We start from the raw sequence: 14,532 nt of genomic DNA, 5'->3' as shown, positions 1-14,532 counted from the left end.
TATTTCAAAGCTGCATAACAAGTGATGCAGAATCTAACAAGTGCACTGCCTGTGGAGAAACTGCTTGTTATCCATAGATAAACATGAACCCACAGGTGCAAGTTGAGGGTTGCACCTGACTCAATGCATAGTGTTGATTAGGTGAACACATGGGACCTGACCTACTTTATCTCCAACATGTAGTTGACACAGTTCATTACTATGAGCGACATGTGAGGCTAATGAAGACTTTATGATTCATGTTATCTTGAGGCGCACCAATAAGGCTTTTTCATTGGCCGATACCAATTTCCTATTTTATTTAAGCCTTGACATGCTGATGCTGACTTTCTTCAGATTCTGGTTGTCTTTGTTAGAACTCTAAATATGGAGTATTATGTGAGGAAAATGCGTCTTTCCTGTCATGTCAGCAAAGTTGCTGTTGTCAGATAAAGCCACTCCAAACATTCACCTTGCGGAGATGAATGACTTCATCAGCTCAGTGTGTCTGCACAATGCAGCATGAAAATAAGTAACATTATCTGGTTACTGCTGTGAGATTTGAATAGGACTTGTAGTATATGTGCACTACATTTGGTGCATGCCTATTGTAACTGGAGATCACAGGGTGTATGTTGCAGTATCATATGTTCACAGATTTTCCTATTCGCAAAGTTTTCTGTGGACATGACTCCAAATTATTCATGGAAATTTTTTTTCATAGAGCTCATCTACAACATACCTAAAAAATGAAACTTGAAAAGCTGAAATAAATTGCTTTTAGACACGTCATTGGCTGGCGTTTGCAAAACAGCCAATCCCGAACCACAATTTATTTTCCTTGCTACTGATTGGCTGTTCCCCAGAGAACAGAAATAAGGAAGACTGTGGATGTAGGTTCTGTAGTAGTGCCAAGAAATGGGGTCTTTACCCAGACAGGATACGAATATTTCAGTTTAGGTACTTGCCGTTATTTTAAAACCGAGTCCTCATAAAGTGGTCTTGGTTTCGAGTTTCAGGTTGCTCTTACAAGTACAAGTACTTAAAGCTGGTATTGGTCCACCACCATCTAAGAGAGTTTCCAATGTATGTATTTAAGCATATTAAGGTATATTTGGTGTTTGAACAATTAAAATAGACAGTAATAAGCTTTCTGTTTTTGGGTCTGAAGTATTTGAGGTGGCTGTGGTCCCTAACCCTCACAAACCCTGGTGTCCCCTGAATCTAAACATATGCAGCAAACACATGTTCCTAAGGTTCTTTGTACTAAGTTTAAATTGAGGTTTTCAGCTTTGGTGCACAATGAACAGAATCAGAATTTTCAACTATTTGTTCTCTCAGTTGTTGCTAGAAGCCGGTAAAAGGAAAATGGATGATTTTGATCACTTGCTGATTGGTCCTTCACTAATTTTGCACTTATGATTGTCTGTTTACTTACGGCAGGTGGTCAAAGTCCTCCATGGTGCCCCTCGGCCTCACAGTGACCCTGTTGACTTCGTTGTGCAGGCCGTCCAGCAGGAAGCGCAGGAACTCCTGAGCATCCTGTTGGCTGCAGCACACCAGCAACAATCTCTGTTACATACATTCCCTTTCTCATTAACATACAGAAATCCATCAGTATGCTCCTGCATGTCTATCAATACAGCACAAAAACAAATAAGTATTATAAAGTAATGCAACATACTTGTATCCTACAAATCTGGGAGCGTATCTCTGGATCTGTGTTTTGAATTCAGACGGGCTGACCGCCTCACTGCTGGTCGACGTCCACATGATCTGGATCAGCTTAGCAAATTCTACCAACACACAAATACTGACGTTAGTCACATGACAGAAAGAAAACATCCAATCACTGATAACTAATTTTGTCCTTTTTTAACTTTAGCACACCATCACAAAGACATTTTACCTCTTTGTTAAAAAAGTATCTACTTACACACAGATCTAATTCAGAGCAAAACAGCTGCTGTGTGTGAGGAGTGTTTGTTCTGGACTCTAGGGGGCCTGTGTGACTCATGTCTCACCTTCCATGAGGGCTGTGTTGGTGCGGCTGTTGTTGTTAAGGTCTCTGCGGTGCGAGTTGTGCAGGCAGTAGTCACGCAGGCTCTGTGTGTTGCTCAGACACTGCAGGATACTGTTCATGAAACACTGTGGGGAAAACAGCAACATAAAACAGAGGAAAAGATGCCCAAAAATGTCTCTTTAGACATACTGATCACTTTTTATATCAGCATCATTTAATTTTACAGATTTTTCCGCATTGTGAAATGTTTCTGGAAAACAGCCCTGAACTATTTAGCTCCCCCATCTCCCATCCTGTATAAAGACCTATCACACACATGGGAGCATTACAAGTGTGCAAACAGTTCCCATCATCTGCCTACGTAGGTCACGTGTGATTTGGTGAGATCAAACCAGCAAGAGAGTCAGCAAAAGATCAGAACATCTGATTGAGTTACAGAACACACTCTCCATTTATTTCAGGAGTTCTCTGTCTGCCCTGTTGCCTAGCAGAGACCGTGCCGACCCACCAGACAAACGGCTCCTAGAATTTACACAAGCAGGAATTTAGGACAACCCCAGTGAATCAGATAAAAAAGGCACGAGATAAAAACCATCATATCTCCCTGTCAAAGGGAAATCTGTCTCGTGAGGCTCTATCTAGTTGCTGTCAGCGTGTGACTTTGCCTGGAAAATTAAGTGTAAACTGCTATTATGAGCCCTGTTATTATGTGCTTTACGCTTAACACCGTGTTGAGACTTTTATTTTGAAATAAGAAATTAAGTAGTTCTTGAGTTGCTCTGTTGTGTTGACAGAGGCTGGAAGTTTACTTACAGTATTTCCTAAGTTCTTCAATCCAACCAGGCCTTGGGCACTCTTTGAGTTCTGGAAAAAAAACACAAGAAAAATAAATTTTTTAGATAACAACCTAAATACGAGCATCTTAACCAGATGGGTTATGTGTTTTTTATGAATCTGGACTCTACAAGGGATAAAGTAATGTTCCTTCTGCAAAGATACGACATTCAAAGGAATTTCAGATGTTCCCACAGTGATCCTGCTGGGCTGATTTAGTTTGAGACCAAAAAAAAGCCATAAATCTGCCCACTGCAGGGGAGTGAGTGCATGCTGTTGCTCTGGAACTGACAGACAGGTGAACCTTCCTGCTGAGCATTATTCTGGCACTAGAACGTATTTTTTTTATATCTCACAATTTCACTTGCTCTCTTGGTGCTGGCTACCAGATGGCAGAGATCTGATCAACAACAGAGAGTGCCATGGAAACGCTGTAGTTTAAGGTTTTTTTTTATTTTTCAACACTCGCTTTCCCCATAGCAACAAAACTCAAAGCACAGCGCAACACATGACGATTTCATAAAATCAGCAAATGGACTGAAATGCTTTAGAGAACTTATGTCATCAGTTGGTGCAGTTACATTTCATTACATAAGTTGAGTTGTTATATAATTGAGCAGCTAAAGAAGAGTTAATAAAAAACACAGGGGTGGACAAGAAATGCGCTGGTGTGCTTGACAACAAAGCAGAAAATATCAGATGACTCAACCTGAATTCATTTTTCACCAACGTTCGTGGAGGTCTCACTGTTTCTGTTTTAATATCTGTGGCAATATGCAACATTACCTGCACTGCCCCTCATTTTATGCATAAAAAGAAGCTAGCTAACAGTGAAGACATGAAGCCTACACGATGTTCAGTTATTCTTGTATTTTCTGGGCTTGAAAGCAACTGTGTAGAGCTGGCAGCCTCACAACGGTCACCTGATCTTGCCTGCAGCTGAAATCTATCTCACTCACATGCTTCTTGTTCCCCTCGCCTGTGGTGTAGCTCTCTCAGAGCACCGTGCAACAGGACCACCATGAAAATGGGCCAAATCCAAGGTGAGGCCACACAAGGCGTCTGGTCATGTCACTGTAAACTGAGCGTGAGAGCTTCCAGGGTTTTTAGAGCATTAACTGTGACGAAGTGACACAGAACTGTACGTACAACAGCTGGTTATCTTATTATGGGAACAAAAAGAGACAAAAAACTGCAGTTTGTTTTAACACAAAGGTGAGCTGAAGCGCTCACACATGAAACACTGTGACCTGAGAAACAGAGTTTGAGACTCCCCACAGAATCACAGGCAAACTTGACATACCACCGTTCAGACTTGGTGACCTTGTTGACATGGGGGAGTTGTTGTCTGAGACGACCAGTCTATCGGCACTAACACGCTCTCTGAGGGGCAGTTCAGTCTGCAGTGCATCAGCAGCAGTAATTAAACATCTGGAATTAAAGGATATATCTGATATACGAGTGCTGGGTTCTCCCACATGTTGCAAGCTTTAAACACCAAACATTCAGGGTTAGGATTAGTTGGTCCCATAATCTTTTAATAATAATATTCCTTTACTTAATCAGGTAAACCCCGTAGAGCTCTAGATCTCATTTTCAAGAGGGACCTGAAACAAACTTCACTCCCCATCAGGGAATCGAACCCCGGTCTCCCGCGTGACAGACGGGGATACTCACCACTGTACTAACGAGGAGATAAAATCTGAAGCTAACTTCTCTTTAAAACCACTTTTGATACCAGAAATTAACTTTTTAATCAATTTTCCCAGTTGTATTGGGTGATTATTTACAGAGAAGCCAATCACTATGAAAAGCTTCAATTTTAAAGAAGCTTAAGGCCTTGTACACACATAGATGTGTCTTTATAAAAGCAAACGTCTCTGCCATATTGATTTAAAAAATCATTTTGAACACAGGATCATTTTTAGAAAAGTTTTCATCCACATGATCTCGCACAAATATGCCTCTGAGTGTTGTTTTAAACATCCCAAACGCAAAGAGGGCAGTATAGCACAAAGCTAAAACCTGATGTCAGCCAATCAGATTGCTTCAAAACAACCATGACTTCCTGCTAGGAATTAAACATGGTGCTAGAAGGTTCATTAATGTGGACGGAGATGTAAGTTCAATTACTTTTAAATAGAGTTTTAGTATATAAAGCTAATAAAACCTACAACTGTTGATTGGAAATCATCTCAAAGCATGTATGTGGATCCATTGTCTCAGATTATTTGTCGCAGACTGCAATGCAGGGGATCCCAACTCTCTGTTTTCCCAGGGACACACGCAAACACAAATAGTTTTTCAAATTGTCACTGGTTGGAGGATTATAATTAATAGTTTTTAGTGATACCAAGCAGAATTTTTATGTGGATGAAATTCCAAAATGCATAAAAATGTATTTGTTTTACAAAGTATCCGGGTAGGTATGGAGTAGGCCTATACATGAATATTGATAGTCAGTGCTTCATTCAAAATACAATTTGTTTATTTTATATGATCTTAGTTAGATGTAGACAGCAAAGGTCATAAAGCAGTTCTACCTTTTTGTAACTTCAATCAAAACAGAGCTTTGCTGAAAATTACAGAGCAGCTGATCAGAGAAGTTCGAGACACCATAATTTACATCTAATCTATTGTTAGCAGTATGGGACTGAGAGCTTCTTCAACGACCGATCATTTATTTATTTCCGTCTCAAACAGTATAGTTTTGTTTGCATTGCATGCTTTCAGAGGGGACACTGGATCAAAGTGAGCCCCCTCCCTCTACAGAGATCTGCCGCTGAGCTCAAGGACATCCACATAATTGCAAGCGTGTTCGGTGCGTTTGTCCCTAATGTGAGCTTGCAGCTCATCTAGTTATAACAACTGCCACAAAAAGAGCTTTTTACTCTTACATAAATAACCTCCTGCCATCTGTCTCTTACAGAGGAGCAGTGCAGAGTTGATGTGGAGGAGGAAAAAAATTCCACCGTTTAATTAACTACAGCTTATCTAAATCCTCCTTTCTGTTTATTCCCTGCAGTGAAGCGAACAGATTATTAGCTCTGGCGGAGAAAAGTGAACACAGAAGCGAACACATCCTGTCCATCGCAGGCTGACTGATGAACATCTCGGCTCTACTCCGTGTTTGTTTTTTTTCCACACACACCAAGCCCCACCACTGGAGTGAGCGCGTCTCCAATCTGCTGCATTCTGCTGAGTGATGCCACAGTCGGCCCCCGAAATAGCAGCTCAGATTTTAGTAACTGTGCTTGTTCACACACAATTGGCTGATCGTTCAGTGGACTGTCGGACGTCAGGACGGTAACGCAAACGTCTCTGTCTCCGTGGTAACGCCCCTTTCTTAAAACTTTTTTCCAAAATTTGTGGGAGAGAAAGCTAACGGAGACTATGACATCACAGCAAAGTGTGTGACTCAGAGAGTGTGTGTGTGATAACGAGAGTTCAGAGTAGGTGGAAGTGTCAGCGAGCAAATGGGAGCAGATGTGATGCGCTTACACCCGGAATAAAGTCAGAGAGAGGCTGATCACAGAAAACAGAAGTAATGTGATTAAAAAAGTGCTGATGGCATTACTGCTTGTGAGTTATGAAGCAGGACTCTCCTTGATAACACTCTTTAATTAATGTAAGAAGAACATTTCTATGTCTTTAGTTGTGAAACTCTGCCTGGTAATAAAAGTCACTTGTGTCTTATTTTATGTTCCATCCTGTGTCGAGCTGACAGGCTGTAACATGGAATTACAGCCCTTAGTTATTAAGTCTTTCTTTATTGAGCAGTGTGTCTAACAGCATCTGTGTGTGTGATGATTCAGGAATGCCTGGGTGCTGCTATGCTTCCAGCTTGCGGCACAGCAATAAAGAAGGATAAATATGTTATGGTAATTCTGCTCTCTTTCTCCATACTCAGTAGGATACTGGGTATGGATTTAAGACCAAGCACATGTGAAATTTATTTTGCTTCCTTGAGCTTGATTTAGTTAAAACTACATTAGGCACGGGCAACATGGACTTAGAATTTTTATCACAATAAAAAAAGGATGGCAATGTATTACTTCTTGTTTAGGTATGGTTGTAAATGCATGTCAGCATTTATAATGCCATAAACAACTCTAGAAAAATATTCCCATTTAAAATCTTCATCTTCATAATGCCAGTTACTTAAAGTTATTTATATCACTAAGCTATACACAGTTACTGCATTTAATTATATTTTAAAATTTAACTGATATTCATTGATGCTCCTGTGGAACAAACAGTGGAAAACAGTAAAAAATAAAATTTCCAATAACAGTGTCAGTCTTTTTTAGCATCAGTATTTGAAATTTATCAACACAACGTAAAATCAAAATTCTTATCCTGATAAGAAATTATTCATTATAAGTTCTTATGTACAATAAATGCCCAACACTTGAGAAAATGAAAAGATTTCCCTCATAAAGATATTGATGGATGCCTACATGAGGTGAAAAGTTCTTAGAGCTTAGCTATGGGCTAACCAATGGGCTAACCTAAAGGTGGGCGAGTCTTCTTCCAGAAGCACTACAAGAGCAAAATCTCTATCTTCAATACAGATTATTGTAGTTATAAAAGAGAACTGGTTATAATGAGTATCAACAGGCCAAATATTACCAGAGATAACTACCTCTCTTGAGTAAACGAATAGAAAGGGCAGGACACAGTTCATAACATGTAAGTCCTAGTGTTCCACGGTTGTGTGTGTGATGATTCAGGAATGCCTGAATTTAGTGTGCAAAATAATACATTTTGAACACTAAAGAGAATATGTTCTTTTCATAAATGTCAGACGCTGCTCAGGCAGCCAGCATGTTATTTTTGAAAGACTGCTCCACAGAGGCTGAAATGCATCACAAAAAAAAGCTGCATTAAACCCCAGCTGGGCTTTAATGCCAAGCTGGGCTTTCTCTGAAGCTGGGAATAAGAGACAGAGGAAATGTCCCTCTGGCGGACAGCCAGGTCAACGGAGGTTAAAATCTGTCCATCCACTGTGCTTCAGTGAATCTCAAAGTGTGGGACCGCTGGTAGTGCAGGGGAGAAAGTAAAGGGTCAAAGCAAGGTGAGGAAAAAGGAAGGGATGAATAATCTTTGATGGTGGCTTGGCTTTTTGGCTGGACTTCACAGAAAATCAAAGGAAGTCAACATCAATAACAAAAAGACTGAAGGTTGGAGATTTTCCCCTGACCACTCAGAGAACTTCATCACTCACCATCGAGTGTGTTAATACAGAGTATAATCTGAGGAATTCAGCATAAAAATGACTGACATATCTTCAATAAGCTTCAGTAATCAGTTGATTATTGATTTAAATGTGGAAACTAAAGGTTATGAAATTCTCTTGGTTCTAAGGTAACTATGTTAATAATGACTGACTTTTGGCGTTTTGACCTATATACTACAATCTTAAGCTAACATTTTTTCTGCTTATTAATATAAAGATGACAAAGTGCCTCAGCTGGACTGCAGCTGCTTCCTGGCAATCTGAGCCTTGTTGAGGCTGGAGAAGGTGTGAGAACAAAACAAGCACAGAGGACAAGCTAATGAGCTATAAGCTAATGACCCCTCGAGGGAGTGGTATATTTAGGACGACAGTTTGGGACAAAGAAGCATTCTACTCCTCTCCTTATTTAAGTCCATTATCAAAATCGTAGTTGTTAAATAAACTGGCCTTTCATTTCTATGGAAAAATCAAAGATTATTTTTGCACGCTTGTTTTTGACTGGTTCAGTTTTTGTTTTGAATAAATAACAATAAAAGTAACACAATATAAATAAATGAATGAATGTGATACCTGGTTGTGCTAACAAAAATAAAGCCAGAAGAAGAACAGAGATATAAGAAGCTACTAAGAGGGAAATGCATTTTCTCTAAGATATTTTGTTCACTCAGGCTGCAAGATAGTAAGAGAGCAAGACTTTCAGCAGGTACCAGAAAGGCCAAATTGAAGGTTTTCCTGTTTTATGTTTTTTTAAGTTGCAATTATTGTCTGCCATGGAACATAATGAATTTGGAAATATGTAGAAAATTAGAGTAAGCATCAACAGTCTCTGAATGACAAAAAACACAGAGATGAATGCTTACAGTTAGAGAACATGTCCCCATTAATCAGGCATATGGCTAAACATGCTAAAAGCAAAATGCTAATTAAGTATTTTGTTTGTCTTTGCTAGAAAATATTCTTTAAAATTACTGCTCTTGCAGTTATTTTAAAGAATTGTGAGACTTGTTAAAGTGTTAAAGACTTCACACCTTCAGCAGGAGCATTAGGATAGTGGAAAGTCAGAAAAAAAGATAACTGCTGTTCATTCATTTTGTATCATCTTGCATTATAGTCCTTAAAGAGAAATCTGGTTTGGAATAAATTGGTGTTAGCAGGACAAAGCCATTAAAAAATACATGAAGCAGAGGTCCTTTTTAGATCTTGTCGGTGTCCAAACACAGTAAATATGTGATACATAAACACCACATGTATCCAAGTTGCCAACAATCAAAAACGCTGAATCAAAAATGATCAAACAGAAGCATTATAATTAAAAATATTGGTGTTATGTTTCTAGCAAGCTTCAACAAACAATAACAAGCTATCTGCTCATCCCTGTGTCTCTGTGGGCTGTTAATCAAACTTCACACCTTCAGCAGGATGCTTGGCTCCACCTGGCAGCCCTGAATGCCAACTGCTGATTGGCTGGCAAAGCTATGTGAACGTAAGCAGCAGAACAGTCTGTTCTGACCTGACTATCTGTTTGGCAGTCCCTTAAAAACAGCCTATCTTGTGATCTGTGAGCGACTGTCTTTGTCAACTTTCTCCCATGTGAGTGAAGGTGACGCATCCTAGCACTTTTAGCTATTTGAGTGTTTTATTTCTCTCAGTGGGATGCAATCCGTCACAGGAGATCACCGAGTTACTGTGTACATGAGACAGGGACGATACAAATTAATATATAACTCTGTAAGCCAAAGTGCTGCCTTCTTGGAGAGAAACACCCCTTGGCCAGTGAATTTAGAGCAGAAATCACAGCATCGCTCAGTTAACCAGCAGGGAACATGTGACAATACAGCAGTCCACTGGTTTCTTATGTAACTAATGTTCTGTCTCTGCTTCACACATCTTCAGAGGAATGCATGACTCTATAAGAAGAACACACAAAGAACTGATAGAGTTAACTACGAACTGACTCACCAACCTGTGTTTAAGCACAACATACATATAAGTGAGTAGAAATAATCAACCATAACTCAAAACATGACAGCTTCAGCAAAATTGAAATCAGTGATAAACATGAACAGTTTGATTGGCTCTGATGTACCAGTCAAAAACTAAAAAGATCAATCTATAAAGTCAGTGAACCCGTCATACTATTCATACTAACATAGAGTGGAAGTTGATATTGAAGGAGGAGGGCTCAAAGTTAGACATTTTTCCTATCAGCTAGGTGATAAAGTTTCTTTTGACTGCTTCTGGTGAAGAATTGGGCATCTCCGATGCTAAATTTCATGCAGAGTAAAGGGTGGTGGAGACATAAAATGAACTAGAAGACAGTGAAAAATGCTGGTTAATTGCAACCGATATTATTACTGCAATATCCAACATCATTAACAGAACTGAATATCAGTTTGTTAATGATCCAATTTCGTCCAAGCACATGTTTTTGCTCTTTAAACATGTAATTGTCACAGGATATGCTGAGTTTGAAATAGCTGATTATAAAAATTAAGGCTGAGCAATATTATAAAACCATAAGGCTGAGATGTTGCTAAATATTACAATAATGATATTGATTGTGATTACCACATATTTGCCTTTAATGATCTTGATCACTGGGATCTAAATCAGATCTGCACAAAAGAGATGGAGAAAGTTCATTCAACTGGCCAATTAAAGCAAGTGAACTCTGATACATGGCTGCAAACTGTAACATTTACCAAATATTGCATCCAGTCAGTCCTTTGGGATTGCAATATTATGGACACGCAATGAAATTATGGAAATTGTGCAGGAAAAGTGATCGTTCATGGGAGGAAAGCAAAAGATAAAAAATAAATAAATTCATGCTGTTGTTCCTAAAGCAAAATCATAAAATTCTGGTGAGCCTAGCTTCAATCCAGAGTAACAGTCTGGTTAGTTCAAATGTAGCTAAAATAGCCTGATATTGTTGCGTCTGCTTCCATTGAACTTCTGTTTAGGATATGTTGGAAAGCTGTGGCAGACAGCTGCCTTGAACCTTGGAACCTTCAGAGTTGGTGCACCATGACACCACCGAGCACACACAGCAAACAGCAGCCATTTAAAAAGCACAGACAGCAGAGAGACATTCAGGACACGTTTCCTTGTCAACGTGCCGAGGCTTGTAGAGAAGGAGGTACAGAGGACAAACAAGGGGCACAGAAGGACAGGGAGACGGTGACAGTAAAATACACAAGCGTGCCAAGCTGCTGCGCCTGGGCCAGCGCTGAAGTGTGTTCTAATGTAATTTCTCATTACATAACAAAAGCTGGCACACAAAGGAGCTCCACTCCACACTGTAGCCCTGGAGGTCACATGCATACACAAGTGCACACTCTTTCAGCTGCAAGGTGATCACATTTTCAGCATTTTTATGTATTGGTTTGTTCCTTTTTTATCGCCAGGAAAAGTGCAAACAACATGCAGCTTCTGGTGTCTATGTTAACAATCAATGGATTTAAGCCGCATCTGTCAACATAAGATGGAGAAAGTCAGATTTATCTTTTCAGCCAAATTATAAATACATTGAAATTAACCCAGTTATCAGCCATCTGGTTCCACTTTAGCCTATTCCAGCATGTTCCTAATCCACAGCTCCGGTTCTCTGAACATTATGTTCTCAAATCTTTTACTCAACTAAACACTCAGCTGCGTCTCCCAGCAAACGGGGGGAGCTATCGCACAAATCATTAACAACGCAAAGCATACATAAAGCGTGAGCGAGAAAGAGGTCACATCTGTATTTATTTCCCTTCAAGAGGCACACAGGAGCGGTGTATGAGAGGGATTACAGTGCGGTTATATAAGCAGTGACCTGCCTGTGCAGGCCCACTGATCCTGGAACAGCTCAGAGCGGCTTACCCCTGCAAAAAGGCTCACTTGTGAGTTCAACTGACTCCATGACGTTCTCATGTCCAGTGTTGGTGACCGGACTTTACACCGAGTGACATGTACAGCACACCAAAGTTTGTACTTCCACACATGAATCTCAGCCTAATAGAATGTGAGAAATGAGTGAGCTTCTATAGCCAGATAGTGTACCGAGACGCGAGTTATTACACAACATATTTCACACAGTCATAAGACATGTCTTATGAGCTCACAAATAGGAACACCTCAACACAAAGCGGCTATAATTCTCCCTACTGCTGAGCGGAGCCTGAGAAGTTTTTCCCCCTCTTACCTTTGCTTGATTTATCAGGAGTCCCACGAACGTTGACACCAGCACCGACCCCGACATGCTACCCTTCCTGCGCATCTCTTGCTTAAGAAACGGAAAGGCGGCTGCGGGAGGCTCCTCCGGCACTGTGACCGTGTAGGACTGTCGCATGCTCGGCATGCCGGCGTGAGGACAGAGGTCTTCTACCGGAGCTTCGTGTTCAAGCGGCAGCGGAACTCTGCGCTGCTTGTCGTTGTCTGGTCTCGCGACGCTCACACGTTTAATGAAAAACTCACCGGCGGCTCACTTTCATTCATTCACTAGCATTACGTACACACGTCACAAATCACGCCAAACACACAGAACCTGTAGCAGTACCTACGCAATAATAACACTGAGGTAAAAGACGCGAGTAAACCAGAGAATAGGTCCAAAAAACGGACTGCTGTATCATTCACTGTACGGCTCCATTCAGTGAAGCTGGTCTGGAAATAGCAATAGACGCGTATTTGGCTCTGATTCCGTTTTATAGGACTGCAGGTCCGCCTCTTTAAAGTCAGCCTCCAACAAACGTCAGAGACCGCCTCCGGACATGCTCCTTACGTCACACATCATCTCCATGAGCTGATGGACTGATGCTGGGTCCAAGGAGACTACTCATCTCCTCCAGGCTGAGCGCAGAAACGACTATTATATAAAAATGCGCTACCAAGACAAAGCCATACAAGGGACAGCGCTGTGAAAAACTTTTCTATTTCTTTCTTTTTTGCGTGTTTTCATATTTTTATATAGAACAACAAAAAAATTGTAATATTAAATGAAGACTCACTTTATCTAATATGAAGTGTATAATCAAGAGTAATCAGTAACAGATGTTTTTTTTTAAATGGTTACATTTTCTAATGAATAAAACCTTTCCAAATCAACATGGCCCTTTCTGAAAAGTTAATGCCCCCAAAATTTAATTACAGGTTATTGTGCCCTTGGTGGAAACAACAGCCAAAGCGAAGCAAGAAAAAACAAAATAGTGTTAATTCTGACCCACTTTTCTTTCTAGAATTGATTTAATTTAGGTACCATGGATGGATTTGCAGGATGTAAGGTCATGCTTAACTTTGTTTAGGATTTTCACAAAGCTACTCCAATCTTTCATTTAGTTTTTTTTATTATTATTATTATTTTTAGCTAAAGGTGGAATTTGTGGTGTGCTTTGAATCATTGTCCTGATGCATAACTAAAATGTCTTGACCTTGAAGGGATAAAGTAATAGCTGGACATTATTCTTCAGATTACATTTTAATAAAAAGTAGAATTAATGGTTTTGCACTAAAAAGGTCCAGGTTTTAAATCTCAGCCTGAGGTCTTTCTGCATGGAGTTGACAAGTTCTTCGAGTGCTTGCATGAGTTCTCTTTGGTACTCCAGTTTCCTATCACAGACCAAAAATATGACTGTTAACTTAACTGATTACTACAAATTGTGCTTAGGTATGAGTGTATGTGTACATGATTGTTTATCCAGATTGTCATAGTTTTGCCCTTTGATGAACTAGCAACCTGTCCTTAGTGTGCACCACCTCAAGCCCAGTGACTGCTATAGATGGGTACCTGCCCTCTCCTATCCTCCCATGACTCCCCAAGGACCAGCAAGTACAGATAAAATATGGATGGGTGAATCAAGTCATGTAGGTTAAAAAAAAGAAGCTACCCCACACCATCATACTACCGCCACTATTTTCAACTTTGGTGACATTCTGTTTCTAGAATGTTGTGTTAGTTTTCTGCCACATGTAAAAGGATGCACGGGATTGTTTTTCACATAGGGCCAGGTTGTTATACAAGCACCGATAACATTCTTTTTTTGTACCCCTCCAGGGGGTCTTTTTTGTGGGCTCTAGTGTCCCTTATGTAACAGTAGGCTGACAGGAAACGGGTAAGGAGAGGGGGAAGACATGCGGCAAATATCGTCGGGTCCGGGAGTCGAACCCGCGACGGCCGCGTAGAGGACTCAAGGCCTCCAAATATGGGTCACGCTAACCCCTACGCCACCACGGCACACCCCAGCACCGATAACATTCTTATATTTTTGCTTGTTTAAAGTAAAAGTTTAAAGTAAAAATGTTTGACAGTAAACAGTACCCACAAAAATGGTAGAATTCAAAGATGGAAAGATGGATTTTAACCACCAATCCAGACATAAAAAAAATCCTGTATGACTGCCATATGTTTGAATTGCAATGGAAGCTGCTGTTACAAGGGGTATATTTGTACTCAAGCAGTTTGAATCTCAATAAATAT

The 14,532-nt window shown here is 40.2% G+C and overlaps 1 protein-coding gene across 8 annotated transcripts in view; it reads right to left on the bottom strand.

The window, feature by feature from the left end:
* usp2a (ubiquitin specific peptidase 2a) overlaps positions 1-14,532 on the bottom strand; it is a 47,015-nt gene that overhangs the window by 5,295 nt on the left and 27,188 nt on the right. For 6 of the 8 annotated variants that reach the window (XM_028045085.1, XM_028045087.1, XM_028045089.1 and 3 more), the window contains 4 exons: positions 2,816-2,866; positions 2,004-2,127; positions 1,664-1,775; positions 1,418-1,528 (listed from right to left, as the gene is read on the bottom strand). In XM_028045085.1, coding sequence (XP_027900886.1) covers positions 1,418-1,528; positions 1,664-1,775; positions 2,004-2,127; positions 2,816-2,866 — 398 coding nt within the window. Of the gene's footprint in view, positions 1-1,417; positions 1,529-1,663; positions 1,776-2,003; positions 2,128-2,815; positions 2,867-12,261; positions 12,743-14,532 lie in introns of those variants that run through there. The other 2 variants (XM_028045091.1, XM_028045092.1) reach the window with 2 other exon arrangements.

Source organism: Xiphophorus couchianus, chromosome 18 (genome assembly GCF_001444195.1).
Source record: "Xiphophorus couchianus chromosome 18, X_couchianus-1.0, whole genome shotgun sequence".
Lineage (NCBI taxonomy): Eukaryota > Metazoa > Chordata > Actinopteri > Cyprinodontiformes > Poeciliidae > Xiphophorus > Xiphophorus couchianus.
This window is presented reverse-complemented; position numbering and strand designations above follow the sequence as displayed.